The following is a 13,505-nucleotide window of genomic DNA, read 5'->3' as shown; positions in this document are numbered from 1 at the left end:
CGGCCGCAATTTGATACTTTTTTTTCTTTTCTTCTTCGTGCGGCGACGCAGCTATCAATACACCCGTGTTGCCTGGACATCGGTTATCCCCGTCAAAGGATATACCAACTGTGATGTTATTCAGGTGTCAGTTGCGTCACAGACGGATGAAATTGCACGCCGGTTCTTACTTTATAGGTCTTTCTGATTTTGAAGGATGAGACCTTTTGGTTTGGGATCGGACATTCTTATTTATAGACTTTATATATATATATAATTGTAGTACTTTATGTGTGATGAATATGATTGATTGATTGATTGATATTGTTACTGTATGCTTGATTGTATGATAGATAGCCTGCCGAGAATATCTATTCTCCCTGCTCATCTCCAATCTTCTCCAACTTGCCCATCTCCCTCTTATCCCCGGCTTCACCCAGAATCCGAATCCGGTCAACCCGCAACTTCTCCCCATCCCCATCCCCATCTTCGAAGAACATCACCAGCGACGTCACGCTCTGGAACTTGACAAACCGCAACTCGACCTTGGCCGTCCCCGTCGTCTTGTCCCAGTCCCCAGGCTGGATCGTCACCGTCTGCACGGCAGGGATATCCTCCGCCTCGTCGAACCCGAGCACATGCGACCGGTTGACATACAGCTGGATCGTCTTGGGGCGCATCGGCGTCTCATCCTCATCTTCGTCCTCGTCCTGCTGCACCCCCGGCAACGACGTAATCTGTAGAGAATGCACCTTGACAGTCGACTGAAACGGCACGTACAGCATCAACTGCTCGTCCGTATCGCTCTCCACCCAGTCGGGCGTCTTCCCAGCATTCTCCTTCCCTTTAGCCCCCAAAGCAGACGGCTTCCCCGGCTCCAGCAGCGTCCGCGGCCCAGCATGCTCGCTGTCCCGATTCAGCAGCTCCAGCCCCTTGGGATCATACTGGTCTGTGATATCGCTGTATCCGCGCGGCACGGGCGCACCCAGCCAGCCGACTCCGCCGGCGATGGAGTCTGTGCTGGCGCCGCCTTCGTCGGGCTTGCTTGCTTCCGAGGCAAGTTTCTGGACGGCTTGGGAGAGTTGTTGGGGGTTTGCGCCGCGGACGGTGGAGACGGGGCGGCCGCGTTCGAAGATGATGAAGGTGGGCATTCTTTTATTTCCTCTGTTAGCTTTCCTTTCCTTTTTCCTGTGTCTATGGGAGAGGTAGGTTGTGGGGAGGGTAGGAGACATACGCAGTAACGCTATACGCTTTGGCTATCTCTTGCTGCTCGTCGACGTTGATCTTGGTGAATGTGATGCGGTTGGGGCGGGAGAGCTGCGATGCGAGCTGGTCGTAGGCGGGGGCGATGGCTTTGCATGGTCCGCACCAGTCTGCGTGGACTGTATATTATTAGCAGGTGTATTCATAGTGCTTGTAGTGCTTGTAGTGGAAGAGTTGTGTAGGTAGTGAGAGGGGTAGCGGGGTCAACAGTCAGCGGAGAAAATGAAGAGAGACATACAATCAGCGACAACAAACTTCGACGAAGTCAACAGAGAGCTGAATTGCTCTTTCGAGCTGATCTGTGTGATGGATGACATCGTGGTGGGTGTATGGTGGTGGTTGTTGTTGAAGGTTGGAGGGGTGAAGGTACCGGTTGATGGGAAGAAGAGCTGGAGGAGTCACTGGTTTGCTTAGCTGGTCAGAGCGACTACATCATCCGTCTGCCTCCTCCGCCTTTATGTCTGTGAGATTCCATCAATGTCTTTTTTTATATAGTTAAAGTATGGTTTGTACGGTGTATTCATTCTTTTGTTGGTTCTTTACAGGCCGTGGATTTTTAATGTTGGTTTCAGAGAGCTTGAATAGCTAGGTGTGTATGCTATATATGTATGGTTATATATATTCTACCCACCATATGAGACTTTTGCACACCTCTACGAATACAAATCCAACACAATATCAACCAATATATCGTATGTCTAATATTAATTCAATGTCTATACTAAATCCTCTATTTACAAATCCACCCACCATCCACGTAGAAGCAACGCCCGCGTCGCCTCAACACCATATCACCCAAATAACCAACCAGCCAAACACCCAACTCACACTCAAAAAAAGATAAGAAAGATCAATCATCCACAGCAAACAAAACCCTCAAATAAAGACTACACCCCGACACCCAACAACAACCTCTCCTCCCTCCACCTCCCTCTCCAGATCCTCCTCCGTCACCAGGAACCCCCGCTCATCTCCACACCGACAGCCGCGATACCATACTGTTTCTGTGTCTGTTTCTTCGCAGTGGAGATCTTCTAGGTCGATGACTTCTAGGCCTGTGTGGAAGTGCGCGTCGGGCCCGCTGGTTTGGGTGCTGTGGGTGTTGCGCTCGAGGCGGAGCCGGGTGTCGTATTCGGCGCGTTGGCGTGGGTCGGAGAGGGTTTTGTAGGCTGTTGTTATGGCGTCTATTGTGTGTTTCCTATCGGAGTTTGTGGTTGCGTTTATTGTGGTTGAGGTTGGTGTTGAGGGAGAGGAGGTGGAAGAGGTTTTGTCAGGATGATGCTGGAGAAGAGCTTTGTGGTAGGCCGTTTTGAGTTGTTGTTTTGTTAATGTTGTAGAGCTGGACGAGGAGGAGGTAGGGAAGGGGATGTTGAGGATTTCGTAGTGTGTGTGGGTTTGTGTCATTTTCTTTTCTTTCTTCTCTCTTTTTCTTTTTCTTTTTGAGGGACTGGCGTTGGGTCTGTCGTCTTTTTCGCGATCGCGATCGGTTCGGTTCAAGTTTGCGATCGCGCCGAGAGAGGTGGGCGAGAGGGAGGGAGGAGGAAGGCGAGGGAGGAGAAGAGAGAAAGATGTTGGTGTGCTCTCCCGCTGTGTCCTGAGGTCACTGGTGTGGTTGTAGACTGTAGACTGTAGCTGTAATAATGTGGTGTTGAGTCAAAATCAGGTGGTTCTGGGTGGGTGAAGTTGCGACGTCCCGCCACCCCTCGTTTCCAGAGGACTGTACACCACTATTATATTTTCCAATATAGCTACGCTTTATTCAATCTCCTATCATGGCTACGCTTTAATCAACCCTACAGTGTAATGTCCAAACTGAGAACTAAAGTACATCTACATTTATTCAATCTCATCTAATCAGGATATCAAAGCCAATCAACCAAACTATTCCGACGTCTTGAACACAATGCGATCATCCGCCTTGGTGGTAAACGGCACACCCAGCTCCAGCAACTTGACAAACGCATTGGAGAAATCCCGGAAGAAAGTATCGCTGTCGTTGGCGTAGATCTCGACGTACTTCTTGAACGTCTTGTCGTTGACGAGCGCCAGATCAGCCGGCAGCATCATCAGCGACTGCGTCGACTTGTCCGTGAACTGCTTGGGTCCGTTCCACTTCTTCTGCTGCCACTTCTCCTCGGAGAGCAGGCGGAAGAACTCGTTCGTGAAGACCGTCGGGCTGAAGTCCCACGGCCCGTCGAAGCCGGAGCGGTCGGCGTGCGCGCGGCCCAGCGAGTGCGCCCCGATCAGCGCGACCGTCTCCTGGTCCGTGAAGCCCATGCGGTCGAAGACGCTGCGGACGTGCTTCTGCTCCTTGGCGCCGTCGGGCAGACGCCCGTCGGGGGTGCACCCGGCGACGTCCTTGTCCTGGCGGCCCGGGCGCCACGGGATGGCGGGCCCGCCCAGCTCCTGCACGGCGCAGGCGCCGGCCAGCGTCCACAGGTCGGAGTAGCTGATCCAGGGGAATTGGGCCTTGATGGGCTCGAGGAAGTCGCGGGCGTACTTGAGGCCGGCGTTGGCGCCGTGGTCGGATTCAGGCGCGAATCTCATGGTGGCGCCGTTGCTGCCGCCGGTGCCGGTCTCCTTGTCATAGGTGCCGCTGGCGTGCCAGGCCAGTCGGACGAGGACCTATCATGTTCGTTAGTTAATTGATCAGTTGCGTGGCTGTCTATCGGACGGGAGGATGGAAGGAGAACCCACCGGACCATAGCTCCCATCATCGTAATCAGTCTCGGAGGCCAGACGAGCGGCCACGGCATCGTACACCTTCTGATAGTCGGCGAGTTGAGGCTGGAAGGTGGCGGAGGTGATGGGGTCGGTGGTGTCGCGGAGGAAGTAGAAGGCACCACCGCCGAGGGCGAGACCGGCGACACCGGTCCAGAGCAGGGCGTTGGAGGATTTGCCCTGTTCGGGACCGGAGGAGGCATAACCACGACGAGAGACCGCGCGGAGACCGTGGGGAAGGGCGAGGCGAGCCGTGGGGATGGCCGGGCGAGCCGAGCGCAGGAACGCGCGGGGGATGGATCTAGCTGCCATGGTGGACAGATATGAAGGAGGAATAGATGGGGAGAGTGAAGATGGGGGGTGGAACGAGGAAGGGTAGAGTAAAGATGGAGATGGAGATGGAGAGAGAGAGAGAGATGGAGGGGAAGGGGAGAGTCGGAGAAGAGAAAAGGAGAAAGCCGGGGAAGCGAGAGGAAGGGAGAAAGCAGGGATGGATGTCTCTATCTATCTTACTCTAGCTGTCCTCCTAGGGACAATATTAAGGTAGACTACAGTTACCTCGGCTTCACCAATCGTAGTCTAGACAATGTCTTTCACTCAGCAACTCCGCATTTTACTTGGATCACGGATTCGTATTCAGGTGGAGTGATCACTGCATCCATGGTTGAACCCCATAAGGATGAATAACAGTCTTTCTCTTGGGTTGAATACCTATTGAACAAGTATCCTGAGCTACCTAGTAGAGTATCTCCCCGGATGCGACCCATCATACCGATTATTAACTCGAGCTCTCTCTATGGCCGGTTCCGGCCCACTTCGATTGACAGTTACGGAGGACGGAGTGTCCGTAGAGCACTACTCCGTACTTCAAAATAGAATGCAAACAGCATACAGATACAAGATAACTATGATAGAAAATAGAAGATAAATAGAAGATAAATAGAAGATTATATAGAATGTCCGTCGTAAAAAAGTCCTGCCGTCCGATCAAAGCGAACACCAGGGTGGAGTAGACGCAGCCCTGCTAAAAGCCGTTGGTTTCGATCTCCCACGAACGAACGATAAAATAAAGGTATGCCTCGAGATCACTGTCAGATCTGACGCCGCCTATGTGGGTTTTATCGTTCTTCTTCCTTTTCCTTTCCTCCTCTTCCTCATTCTCCTCTCAACTGTCTCCCTTGTCCATGCTGTATTCCTCTGTGTAGTGCTGTCAGTCGTATTTGTTGACCTGATCAACTAGATACGGTGTATATGTGTAGTATGTATCATCATGATGAAGAAAGAACAGACCGATCTCATCAAATCAGTCTGAATATCTCAGATGAGTGTTGTGAAGGAAGAGAAGAGAAGAGAGAATGTGCGAAAAGAAGGAGAGAAAACTCAAGCGCCAGGTCATGTGATGCTCGCTTGGCCGTCATGTGATGCGCTAGCCATTAGTGTGGATTCCTGATTTATGCCTTAGTATGCCTGTATGCCTGAGGTGTCACTCCACACCCATACATAACAGTATCTGCTTGAGTCAGGTTACTCTATGATTATCACTTGTTAATCTATAATCCAATTCACTTCTACAGATATATTATAGAAGTAGGTAGACCCAGAAGGGTTATATCTACAGCAGTCATATATTAATTGATAAGCTGTTAGACAGTAAACCAACAAGTGGTACGCCGACAGCATCTATATCAATTGATAATCAGATACTATTTACTATCTACTATTATTGTAGGTAACTATATTATATCCACTATACTCATTGTATTGTATATATAAGAAAACCTATAAAGTATACTAAAGAGAATGATTGATGTGAATGGCCGGGGATGTAAAGAAGGATCCGAGGTACACTATACTAGTAGTCTAGTGAATAAGTGTAGAATGTCACGATAGAACCAGACTGATGAAACAATTCAAGTCATAGAATGAGTAGACTAACTTAAGATTCAGCTACGAGTGTAGTGCTAACTCTACGACAGTATTAATACCCCCATACCCAACCCACCTACGGAGTACATGCTCCATTATAAAGTCTTCTACTCACTACCTCCAACCTACATACTATCCACACCCTCCCTCCCTACCCACCACCCACCAGACAAATAAAGAACAACAGCACAAAAGACGAAGATGTTCCCAACAGAGATAACCCACTCAATCCGCACCAAAAAACACCAATACTGCCGCTACGCAGACACAAACCAATGGCACCTGATGTCCACCATCCTCGCCCCCAACCTGCTTGCCACCTTCGTCGACGCCAACGACCAAGTCATCACCGAAGGCGGAGCAGCCTTCTCATTTGCCTCCCGCGATGACTTCGTTGCGTTTTTCGCGAAGGCGTTCGAAACGCAGCAGACTATGCATGTTTTGTCTGGGGATGGGGAGATGGAGATGACCAAGTCTTCTTCTCCTGACGGGGACGGGGAGGGGGAGGGTAATGGGGGAGAAGAGGTGAAGACTATCTGGGGAGTGGTGTATCAGGCTGCGTCGAAGGAGGTCACTGGGGGATGGGCGGGGACTGGGGGCGGGCATTATTATGAGACGTGGAGGGTTGTGGGTGGGGAGTGGATGATTGTGGAGTTGAAGTTTCAGAGGATTTATTGGAAGGTTTGGTAGCTTTCTTTTTCTACTGCATTTAATTGGTGATTGAGATATGTTGATAATATGAACATGAGGATAAGGATTATGATATCGATTACACTATACTATACTATACTAAACCCTCCCAGTGAATGCAGCTAAGCACGAGCAGCATAAACAGCATCCACCCCCCTAAACTCAAAATACTTATTCCACTCCTCATCCTCCAACAACAAATGCTTCAGCTCCCTCTCAAACGCAATCGTGAACTCCGGCCCCTCATCCGACCCCGGCTTCTCATCCCGCGGCGGATAGATGATAAACACACCCGCGCTGACCACATCCAACAGATGGCGGTACGTCACCGGGGTCGCGAACCCGAAGTTCGTGGCCGTGATGCGCGCGTCGCGGTGGTCGGTGAACAGGATTGAGAGGGGCGGGTGGGAGTCCGCGCGGATGTTGAGCGCGGTTTTGTCGCGCACGGTGGCGACTGTGGAGAGCGCTTCGTCGAGCGCTTCTTGCGTCGTGCTGTTTGTGAGTTGCCGGACGTAGCCTGCCAGGCGGGAGAGGGGCCATTCGGAGATGACTTGGCCGGCTGTTGGGGCGGGCACGGGCGCGTTGATGGACAGCGCGGCGGACATGACGTTGTGTTGGATGCGGGGCGCGACCTTGGGGCTGTGGAAGCGGCGGCGCATGTCGACTGCTTCGGCCCAGAAGAGGGGCTTGGACAGGTCGGGTTTGAAGGTGGGTGCTCGGACGCGGGTCACGGTGCGCCAGATGAAGGCTGTGAAGGCGTCGTAGGTGGAGATCCAGGGGACGTCCGGGGTGGTTGTGGGGGCGGGTGGAGGGGCGGGGCGGCAGAGTATCCGCCGGAGGAAGCCTGTGACGGTGTCCATTGGGGAGGTTGGGGCGCTGGGAGGAGGAGCCGGAGTGGCGAGCTTCTTCAGCTCAGCGGCTTTGCTCTTGGGCAGGTGGAAGAAGAGCGACTCCGACACGGTATGGTCTGGGTGACGCTGGGGGGCGGGAGGCCCGTCGATCATGGACGCCTCGGGGACTTGGGGCTTGGTGAGTCGGGAGAGGTCGAGACAGGCGGGATCCCACGCGGGGAAGGGCGTCTGGTTGACGATGGCGTAGCAGTTCTCGGCCAGCTGGTGGGTCAGACCCGACCAGCCCATCACGTCGTTGGCGTAGTGGTGGCTATGCATGATGAAGACCAGTCCGCCGCGGACGAAGTTGGCCTTGTAGGCGGCTGCGACAGGGCGGTTGTCCGGGTGGGCCTCGGCCTTCTCGCCGTAGGTCATGGGCGGCACGCTCCAGGTGTTGAGGTCGCCCATGATGACGGCGCTGAAGTTGGCCTGTTCGATCTCGTCGAACGAGATGTGTTTTTCCTCTGGCGCGTCTAGCCATTGGACCTCGAAGCGGACGGTGCTGTCCTGTTTCTTGACGAAGGAGTGGCCGCCTTCTTCGTCCTTCTCGATGATGCCGCACAGGTGGCGCGTCTGGCTGAGGGTGCGCTCGAGACCGGCTTTGAGGATCTCGACGACCCGGGGCTTGTCGGCGTCGCTCAACCGGAAGTAGACGGCATAGTTGTTGTAGGTGCAGGCCGTCAGGTAGTCCAGGGTGGAGACCTTGAACCGCTCCTCCTGGGGATCATTCTCCCACCCGAGGGGATGGAGCTGATAGACTTCTTTCTTGGGCATGGCGATGTTGACCGGATGGAAGGGAGATATGGAAAGACAGAAGAATATGGCCTACGGCCGAGATGTTTGTCGAACTAGGCTTTATGGCTGCAGGTACGGGGGAGCTTCATGCCGTATTCTCCCGCTGACCTCTCTCCCCTTCTCCGTGAGATACAGCCAAGCACGATAATAGGGGCGGATCCTAGCCGGCCGTGTCTGTTGCCCGTTTTGGGCAGATGCACCGGAAGTCGGGAGCGTCGGTAGTGTCAACAGGATCACAGGGTGTCGGCGACTACAGGGAAGTTGAAGGCTCCACCAGTTAAGCAGCAATCTCCGGGTGGACATGGGTTCGACGGGGATGTGATCCTTCCCAGAACCGGTTTAGGGACCGGGTCCGCAGGGCTTCATCTCGATAGGATGGATGAGAACGCTAACCGTGCACTACCTGGAGTGTCATGCGAGGGAATGGGACTTGGATTCCACGGACACGATCCCAGTGGTTGGTGAGGTTAGTGTCCGTTGGAGTCTATATTCATGTGTAATATGATATAGTATAATCACCATATAGTTGTGAATACTCACGGGAATAGACTCGATATGATATTATGTTAAGAGATCTTCTATAAGACAGTCTGATATGGCTGAATCAGGTGTCTGCGACTCATTTGTTTATGGTTCTTACCATGAAGAATAGAATCTATACTGCAGACCACAGTAGTATAGTAAGAATGAGCCATACCCTTCCTACCTACCAACTATCGAATCAACAGATCTTCCCCTCAGCTTCCATATCCCCATCCTAGTCGGCGACACTCCGTCTGTAGCGTGAAGCTGCTCGTGTTTCACGTCCACAACCCTGCTCAGCCATCCCGTAGCCTCTTCCTTGTCTTGTAGATCCCAATTGTCCGATTAGGGCTCCTCCTTTCTCACCACATCCTTCTCTACAGGTATTCGTTCTATAAGAGACTTCTTGATATCTCCACAGAACTCGGGGAAAACCTTCTTTTTCTTTCCTTTCCCTTTCCGTACGATCTGGGCCGTTTGCCATATACAGAATGGATCTCGAAGGACCTGCCCTGGCCCCCCCTCCCGGGGTGAAGCCGAATTTCGACAATCCACCGAATGAGAATGCTCTCGCGACCGGTGTCCTCACGGCCTGCGCGGTGGTCGCCACGTTGTGTTTCCTCATGCGTGCTTATGCTCGGGTGTGGTTGTTGAGGAAGGTTCAGCTGGAAGAGGGTCTGGTACTCTGTGCTTTTGTGAGTGTTCCTACCTGGAGAGGACGAGTGAGCAGCGCTGATAGACAGGATAGGGCTGCTACTGGGGCGCCATATATGCCACTTTCCGCTTCATCGAGTACCCTGGATACTTTGTTCACCAGTGGAATGTGCGGTTAAAGGATATGATTCCCACGACTTACGTGAGTTTCCCTCTTTCTGGATCCATATATCAATAAACGGGGAAAGATAGATACTAATCCCCCCAGTACATCTTCCTCTTCGGCGTCTTCTACACCATCGTCCTCCCCCTCCTCAAAGTCGCCATCCTCACCGAATGGTGTCGCATGTTCGCCCCCCGCGGCCACCGCTCCGAAGGCTTCTTCTGGTGGGGATGCATGGCCATCATCTTCGTCCAGGTCGGCTCCGGCATCGCCATCACCGTCTCCCTCAACCTGCAGTGCATCCCCCACTCGGCCATCTGGGACTTCACCATCCAGAACCCGGACAAGTGCTTCGACCTGTACAAGCTGCAAGTCGCCTCCGCCAGCATCCAGCTCATCTCCGACGTCGCCATCCTCCTCCTCCCGCAGCAGGTCATCTGGACTCTGAAGATGTCCTGGTCCAAGAGGCTGGGAGTGTCTGTCATTTTCGGCCTCGGTCTCCTGTTAGTTCCTGTTCCTCCTCCACTTCCCTCCCCTATCTACCCCAACTAATCTAAATAACAACAGGGCCTGCGTCTCGGCCGCCTTCCGCCTCTCCACAACAATCACGCACGGCCGCGCCGCAGACGCAGTCTGGACCCTCCCCCCGCTCGTCTTCTGGGCCACCGCCGAAATGACCTGCGGCTTCTTCGTCGTCTGCCTCCCCTGCATCCCCAAGATCCTCAAAGAAACAGGCGTCAGCAAGAAAATCGCCCGCGTCTTCGGCATGCGCGGCGCCTCCACCACCGGCGCTACCGACGACCAGCGCAAGTTCAAGACCTACGGCACGGGCAACTCCTCCGTTAATGGCTCCCGCATTGCGGGCTCCACGGCCGCTAACGCTTACTATAAGTTGGATAATCTGAAGTCCAGTGAGAGTACGGAGCATTTGCAGGGGGATGCGTATAATCCGGGTATTATGCGCACGACGAAGATTACGGTTACGGAGGATGCGAATGCTGTGGATAGGGATCGCAATCATAGGATGATGTATCCGTAGGAGAGGAGGCTGGGGGGGGGGAAGGAAGTGGAGTGGGTGAGATACTCGATGGTTAGCTGGAGCGACGTGGAGAAAAGTGTTCAATACCCTGGTGGGTACTATTGTAATTATCATCTGCTGCATGGAGGTTTTGTTTTTATTATATTATTATCAGCATTATCAATATTATTATCATTATTAGACTATTGCGGTATATTAAAAACGGTCGAGGAACGCCACTTAAACCCAACAACCCATCTCATTCCAACCAACTCACGAGAAAGAAGACAATTGCAATCAATAAGAATAACATGAGATTCCTCTGCCTTCACGGCCGGGGCTCATGCGCCAAGGTATGTAGGTCGATCCTACCAAATCTCTACTCCACCCACTACCCAAGCCCTAATCACAGTCGGCGTGCGTACGGATAGATTTTTGAATTGCAGACCGGTGAGACTTCCCTTTTTGTGCCGTCTTCTATATTACCTTCTACTATAGTATGCTATACTACAGTACTATTATGTTATGATTATTGAGTTTATGATATGGTACATTGTTAACTCTATTATAGCGAGAATCCGCGAGGAGCTCGAGGATCACGAGTTTGTATTCGTCGATGGGACGATCCCAACGGAGCCAAGCGACGGTACGTTTCATTCCCCCTTCTTTTCCCAATATCTTTGAGTTTTTTATTTCCCTTCTACTCCGTACTACCTTGTCTAACTCAACATGGAATATGGATAGATGCTGCCGCCGCCATCACGGACCAAACCTACGGCTACATCCCCTCCGCCTCCTCCACCGCTGACGAGCCCGCCAACTACAGCGCCGTCCTGTCCAGCCTGGTGGAGTACGTGCGGGGCGCGGGCCCCTTTGACGGCCTGATGGGGTTCTCGGAGGGGGCCATTGTCGCCACTGCCCTGCTGCTCGAAGACGCAAGACGGCCGTTTGCGCACTTCAAGTGCGCAATCTTGTTCAGCGCCGCGGCCCCGTGGGATCCGGACGGGGTGGGGGATGCGGATGCGCATGCGGATGCCGCCGAGATGCGGTGCGTGGACCCCGGCGTGGACGGCGTGCTGCTGCGTGTTCCTGTTGCGATTGTCGTCGAGGAGGGCCTCGAGCGTCTGCGGGATCGGTCGCCCTTGGCGGGCTTGTGGGCCCGGACGGGCGTGGTGGATGCCCAGCGCGCGTTGGTCCGGATTTTTGATGAGGATGTACGCGAGGTTGTCCAGGTCGACTCTCGCTTGGGGCACCGTGTGCCTGGGTCGAGTGGCTCCGAGGAGGGATTGGGGCCGTGTTTGCTGGCTATTGAGCGGACTATTGCGAGGGTGGTGGATTAGTTGGTAGTATGGGATTGTATGGTCGGTCTACTGGTGCAGTACGATAAATCGATATCTTCACATGGGTCGTCGGCCCAGCCCGACCCGGTGGAGTCAGTCCACCGTTGCGGTCCGGCTGTGGTTGACCAGGCCATCTTGACCAGTCTTGCGAGGATCGGAGAATCTATCTGAAACGTTGATGGATCCTGCAGGATCAGATTCCCGGTTAGTGTCATCCACAGTTGTCAGATCATCGTCCGATGTTGGATTAGTTTTGCGTTGTTATTTTTTCTCTCTCTCTCTCTCTTCTTTCGGTTATTCCTTTCCTTTTTAATTTTCCGTGCAGAATCTGCAGAATCATTGAAGAACTGGATCTTATTTCCATCGAGTATGAACTGTTGGGGGAGAGCCACGATCAGGCGAAACGCAAGTTAATCAAAACATATCCCATTCATAGTAGAACCTAACTCAATAGTCTGTCCTTCTGTTACCCACACGTCAATATCCCAGTATAATAATAGAATTCAAACCTTATGACATCCCGAAGAAAAACCTAGACAGCCAGATTCGGCTGACGGGGCTGAGGCCATTCCCAGACTGGGACGGGAAGGATTCCATCCCCGGTTAGGTTAAATCCACTGCCGGATCGGGGCAGTGATTAGTGCCCCTAACAACACTAGTAATCCTTGCTGACGGACTATCAATATGCATGATTATTTCAGTAAAATATCATACTCCGTAGTATTATCGTGCTTACCGGCATGGTATCGTGGGCAGGTAGAACTCGCCTTTAGGTTTGAACACTAACTTTCTGGGAAGGATTGATCGATTCCATTGGAGTGGCCTGGTTCCGTCCGAATGGTTAGGATGGGAGGGGCCGTCCTGTCTTATCTCCGGAGTAGACTTGTGCTGATTTTGCTCTTGCCAAAAAGTAGGAAGAGAAGTGCAATAACAATGCAGGAGCTTGTGTCGGCCGTATGGCACCAATGCCATGCAGTCAACACCGCAACATACCAAACAGGTATTTGGCTGCGATGCTATAATCCGTTTGACCCTCCTGTCATTCAGTGGCCTGTGCTGCAGAACAACCTGCCGATATAATTGAAACGCGTTCTTCAGCCTGTCGGTACCAGACCAACCGCAAACCACCACAGACCAGGCTCCATCAGCATCAGCACCAAAGCAGTGCCTCGTGTTTCAGAATATGCTAGGAAACCCCACCGCGACGTAGTATCTCTTGATATGAGAACCATAGAATCATGATCCTTTATCCACTGGGCCATTGAGGCGGTATCTGGTCCCAAATAACCGATCCTTGTCTCTCCAACAGCCTCCAACTAGATACCCACTTGGACCAAAGAAGAGCCTGCTGAACCTTATGAAGACGAGGCTAGCAAATCATCCATACTACCTAGCCGTCTGGGAGGCTCGAGACCTCCAACTCCAACGAGCTCTTCGCCACGAACTCTGGTCCGTAATACGCCGGATACCGCCAATGCGCCGACCGCCGAGGATAGCGGGTGAGAGGAAGGTTGATTGATTTTATTTATTGATTTGGGGTCATT

At 52.7% G+C, this 13,505-nt stretch overlaps 6 protein-coding genes across 6 annotated transcripts; 2 read left to right on the top strand and 4 right to left on the bottom strand.

Moving 5' to 3' along the window:
• Positions 1-279: 279 nt before the first annotated feature.
• P168DRAFT_330501 (thioredoxin-like protein 1) lies at positions 280-1,615 on the bottom strand. The gene is made up of 3 exons (XM_024841592.1): positions 1,481-1,615; positions 1,214-1,361; positions 280-1,131 (listed from the first exon to the last, which is right to left on the bottom strand). Exons 1-3 carry the CDS (start codon positions 1,557-1,559, stop codon positions 351-353), a joined length of 1,008 nt encoding a protein of 335 aa, XP_024688877.1. The 5' UTR covers positions 1,560-1,615; the 3' UTR covers positions 280-350.
• Positions 1,616-1,938: 323 nt separating this feature from the next.
• P168DRAFT_293566 (DnaJ-domain-containing protein) lies at positions 1,939-2,905 on the bottom strand (the record flags this gene model as incomplete). The annotated part of the gene is made up of 1 exon (XM_024837832.1): positions 1,939-2,905. A coding segment is annotated over exon 1 (511 nt), but the record flags the coding sequence as incomplete, so codon positions are not given.
• Positions 2,906-3,066: 161 nt separating this feature from the next.
• Positions 3,067-4,412, bottom strand: P168DRAFT_293563 (peroxidase). The gene is made up of 2 exons (XM_024837831.1): positions 3,940-4,412; positions 3,067-3,867 (listed from the first exon to the last, which is right to left on the bottom strand). Exons 1-2 carry the CDS (start codon positions 4,273-4,275, stop codon positions 3,124-3,126), a joined length of 1,080 nt encoding a protein of 359 aa, XP_024688875.1. The 5' UTR covers positions 4,276-4,412; the 3' UTR covers positions 3,067-3,123.
• Positions 4,413-6,069: 1,657 nt separating this feature from the next.
• On the top strand, positions 6,070-6,579 carry P168DRAFT_330498 (uncharacterized protein; the record flags this gene model as incomplete). The annotated part of the gene is made up of 1 exon (XM_024841591.1): positions 6,070-6,579. Exon 1 carries the CDS (start codon positions 6,091-6,093, stop codon positions 6,577-6,579), a length of 489 nt encoding a protein of 162 aa, XP_024688874.1. The 5' UTR covers positions 6,070-6,090.
• A 122-nt stretch (positions 6,580-6,701) lies between these two features.
• Positions 6,702-8,243, bottom strand: P168DRAFT_276167 (acyltransferase; the record flags this gene model as incomplete). The annotated part of the gene is made up of 1 exon (XM_024835540.1): positions 6,702-8,243. One exon carries the CDS (start codon positions 8,241-8,243, stop codon positions 6,702-6,704), a length of 1,542 nt encoding a protein of 513 aa, XP_024688873.1.
• Positions 8,244-9,277: 1,034 nt separating this feature from the next.
• Positions 9,278-10,642, top strand: P168DRAFT_244019 (uncharacterized protein; the record flags this gene model as incomplete). The annotated part of the gene is made up of 4 exons (XM_024833901.1): positions 9,278-9,481; positions 9,535-9,642; positions 9,709-10,106; positions 10,171-10,642. The coding sequence occupies 4 exons, from the start codon at positions 9,278-9,280 to the stop codon at positions 10,640-10,642; spliced, it is 1,182 nt and encodes a 393-aa protein (XP_024688872.1).
• Positions 10,643-13,505: the final 2,863 nt, after the last annotated feature.

Source organism: Aspergillus campestris (assembly GCF_002847485.1).
Source record: "Aspergillus campestris IBT 28561 chromosome Unknown P168scaffold_15, whole genome shotgun sequence".
Classification (NCBI taxonomy): domain Eukaryota; kingdom Fungi; phylum Ascomycota; class Eurotiomycetes; order Eurotiales; family Aspergillaceae; genus Aspergillus; species Aspergillus campestris.
This window is presented reverse-complemented; position numbering and strand designations above follow the sequence as displayed.

Excerpts from the sequence above, each read along its gene's own strand:
- P168DRAFT_330501 (XM_024841592.1), bottom strand. The coding sequence starts at position 1,559 with ATGTCATCCATCACACAGATCAGCTCGAAAGAGCAATTCAGCTCTCTG. Across the intron at positions 1,362-1,480 it reads GAAGTTTGTTGTCGCTGATT|TCCACGCAGACTGGTGCGGA; the intron begins GTATGTCTCTCT and ends AATAATATACAG. Across the intron at positions 1,132-1,213 it reads AAAGCGTATAGCGTTACTGC|AATGCCCACCTTCATCATCT; the intron begins GTATGTCTCCTA and ends AGGAAATAAAAG.
- P168DRAFT_293563 (XM_024837831.1), bottom strand. The coding sequence starts at position 4,275 with ATGGCAGCTAGATCCATCCCCCGCGCGTTCCTGCGCTCGGCTCGCCCG. Across the intron at positions 3,868-3,939 it reads ATGATGGGAGCTATGGTCCG|GTCCTCGTCCGACTGGCCTG; the intron begins GTGGGTTCTCCT and ends CGAACATGATAG.